This window comes from Echinops telfairi, unplaced genomic scaffold, assembly GCF_000313985.2.
Source record: "Echinops telfairi isolate 266 unplaced genomic scaffold, ASM31398v2 ScPeMD7_25;HRSCAF=90, whole genome shotgun sequence".
Classification (NCBI taxonomy): domain Eukaryota; kingdom Metazoa; phylum Chordata; class Mammalia; order Afrosoricida; family Tenrecidae; genus Echinops; species Echinops telfairi.
In genome coordinates this window covers 31,684,823-31,688,295 of record NW_022103922.1, presented here as the reverse complement: position 1 = coordinate 31,688,295, position 3,473 = coordinate 31,684,823, and the positions used below count along the sequence as shown (strand labels likewise).

General features: G+C 32.8%; 2 protein-coding genes across 2 annotated transcripts in view; one reads left to right on the top strand and one right to left on the bottom strand.

The window, feature by feature from the left end:
• Nucleotides 1–3,473, bottom strand: part of UBE2R2 (ubiquitin conjugating enzyme E2 R2) — a 37,652-nt gene that overhangs the window by 17,787 nt on the left and 16,392 nt on the right. Inside the window, exon 3 of the mRNA XM_004712422.2 lies at nt 1,235–1,332. Coding sequence (XP_004712479.1) covers nt 1,235–1,332 — 98 coding nt within the window. The remainder of the gene's footprint in view (nt 1–1,234; nt 1,333–3,473) is intronic.
• LOC115869395 (NADH dehydrogenase [ubiquinone] 1 beta subcomplex subunit 1-like) lies at nt 250–453 on the top strand. Its single transcript, XM_045289179.1, has one exon. The coding sequence runs from the start codon at nt 277–279 to the stop codon at nt 451–453; it is 177 nt and encodes a 58-aa protein (XP_045145114.1). The 5' UTR covers nt 250–276.

Here is a 3,473-nt window from a genome sequence, read left to right as displayed (position 1 = left end):
ATCTGATGAAGAAACACATTTCCATTTATTTTTAAATAAAAAGTGAAATTATTCCAAAAGTTTAAGATTTCTTTGCTCTTAATCAACTGCATATTAAGTGATTACAACACTTCAATATAAGTTTTAACAATCATTAATAGCACAATTAAAAAATAAATGTATTGCGAAAAGTATTAAAGAATAAGCAATATAAAGTATGAAGCACAAAAATTAAAATAAATTCAGGTCGCTGCCCTTGGTCGTGGGGTTGTGGTTGGTACCCGGGCCACAGCAATCATGGTAAATTTAATTCAGATGGTGCATGACCACTGGGTTGATATCCTGAACCCTATGGGATTTGTCGTTGGATGCTATCTGGACAGAAAGAATGATGAAAAACATATTACCTTCCAGAATAAGAGTTCATTGTTTAAAAGGGAATTGAGACCCAGTGAGGAAGTTATCTGGAAGTGAAGGCCATGGCTGAGTTACAGAATGTTTGCATTTCAAAAACCAGGCAAAAAATAATAATGTTTATTATTTGAGAAAATAAATAAGTAAATTCAGTGGGCTTGGTAGAATGGAAATACAACCCCAGGAAGAAATTTTTAGCTATTTTAAATTTATGAACAGAAAAACTGATATCCACTTAAAAATAAAACAAGGGGGGAGGGGTCAAAGTTTTACAAAATTATTTGACAGATCACAACCCTAAACAAAAAGATACTTAAATATAAATCTATGTTGATAGATCAACAGATGAATACTGAAAGGAAGGAAACGAATAAAAAATACAATCACTCCAAATCTGAAGAAACTTCCATAAACACATAAATAAAAAACCTAAAATCCGAATAATGAAAGCTCTTTAAAATAATATACAAAGTCAGTTTTGAGTTAGTAAAAACTAATAAGGCTTTTCTGAAAATGTAGTAAGAATCCTAAATAAACAGCCTTACATTCAAGTCATAGGGTCCAAAGAGAGATAATGCAAGGGATTCAAGTTAGAAAATGTCTTCTACAGTGAATATAGAGGAAATTAAATTATATGCATTACTGCTTAATAAATACAACTGTTCAGATTGATACATAGTATGTGAAGCTCTAGTTGAAGATAAAATGGCCAATTAAAGAGAAGGACTTCTGTGATGGCTAAATGACAGTATCCAATCTCACTTTATAAGGGGCAAAGTAAACAAAGACTCTCAAGGTCTATCTCCCAAAAATATTGTTCCTGATGTGAACACCACCTTACCTTACATTCTGAGTAGGATTCCACCTTTCAGAGGGCAGTTCTCCGCTCTGTGGGTCATCTACAGGTGGATGAAGAATTGAAATGCATACATCTCCATTCTACGAGAAAAATACCGCATTTAATGAATACTCTCAAAGAGGTTTGCAAAAATGGACATCAGGTCCTAGAAAACTTCGCCTATCAGGAAAGACAACAATTCACTACTTTCAAAATTAAAAATCAAAGAAGCATTAATATTATAAATATTCATTCTGACCAATCTTCAAGATATATTTAATTAGCAAAGGTATCTTATGTCTGTGACACCACCCCTATAATTTTTTATAAATTTAAAAACAGAAACATAAAAGAATCAAAAGTCTTGAAGAGTTCGTTGATTTAGATTCTTAGTGATTACATGTAAGGTTTTCAAGGCTTTGTAAATCTAGATGGGAGTAGCCAACATCATCTTTCCCCCTTTGTGTGACTGGTGGAGTTTGATTTGCCAGTTTCAAGTTAGCAGGCCAATGCTTAACCGACAACAACCACTAGGGGTACTGCACTAATAAACACCACCCACCTTTAATATCAAACACTTCAATAACTATGACGTACAGTAAGTGCCTTACAGAGATTTAACCATGATTTCCTTAGAGTTCTTCCTGGAAAGGAGAACTCAACACTATGGTTATATTTTGATTTATGAACTATATCTAATTTAATAAAAGCATACATGGATTTCTATCATGCAATAGAGTGCTTACTATTGAATAGAAAGACAGTTTGAGTAACATATAGTCCCTGTGTGCTTGAAGCTTAGTCTAAAATGGAGGATATGATTTAAACTTTTTTAAAAAGAGACAAAACTACACACAGAAAGACATACTTATAATCTGAGGCATAGAACCTGAATGAACACGTGTATATATACAAACACAAATATATATTTACACATACATAAACAATCATATCAAGATAATATTGCTTCTTTTAAAAATTGTGGTATGTTTCCAACAAATCATCTACCATTTCAACATTTTTCATATGAACAATTTAATGACTTAATTGTGTAACTGCTCATATTTAAAAGGTGAGTAACATTTTAATAAAGTGAATGCCAAATATTATATTCTAAAACCATTATAGTTAAATGCTATAAATTAAAAATAACTACAGAAACAAAGAGAAATACAGATGAAAGTTTCCTACATAAAATATTAGCAAAGCAAACCATAAAGAGATAAGGAAGGGCACTTTATAATGCTCAAAGGAACACGTTAGCAGGAACCTGTAAGCATAGCATAATAAATATATATGCGCTAAATGAGAGACACACAAAATCTGTCAAACTATTCAGAAAATGATCAAAGATATAACAGACTCAACAATTATACTAGGAGACTTTAATACACCATTTTCAGGGAAAGATAAATCATTGGGAAGAAAGCTCAGAAAAGAGACTGTAGAGCTAAACACTACAATTGGGCAACTAGATCTGATAGACCTATTTAGAGTTTTCCATTCAAATGCACAAAATAATACACATTCTTCTCAAGTGTGCATGGCACATTTTCGAAAATAGACCACATGCTGGGACACATGTCAAACCGGAGTAAATTCAAACACATAGAGATTGTACAGATGTCTTTCTCCGAACATCATGCCATAAAGCTGGAGACCGATAAAAGGACGGCCAGAAAAACATGGGCCAACAACTGGAGAATGAATAATGATCTTCTGCGACATGAGTGGGTACTGATCCAGATTAGAGATCAAAAAGTTTCTAGAAGCTAATGAGAATACTTTGTATCAAAACCTATGGGACACGCAAAGGCAGGCATCAGAGGTAGCTTGATTGCAATAGGAGCATATATGAAAAAGGCAGAGACTTATGACTGATACGCTCTCACAAAACCTCCAGCAATTAGAACAGAGTCAACAGAACAATCGCTCCAACAGCAAAAGAAAAGAAATAATAAAAATCAGGGCAGAACTGAACCATTGGGAAGACGAAAGAACAATGCAGAAGATTAATGCAACAAAAAGATGGTTCTTTGAAAGGATCAACAGAATCAATAGACCATGGCAAACCTAAACAAAGAAAGAAAAGAACAAACAACAATAGACAGTGTGTTAGGGTTCTCTAGAGAGCTAAAACCAAATTGCTGATAATTCAATATATTTATTTATAAAGATAATTAGATATATAACAAGAAATGAACTGTCAAATCATATACAGATAAATATATAATACAAGAAA

Coding starts and splice junctions, on each gene's coding strand:
- LOC115869395 (XM_045289179.1), top strand. CDS start 277: ATGGTAAATTTAATTCAGATGGTGCATGACCACTGGGTTGATATCCTG.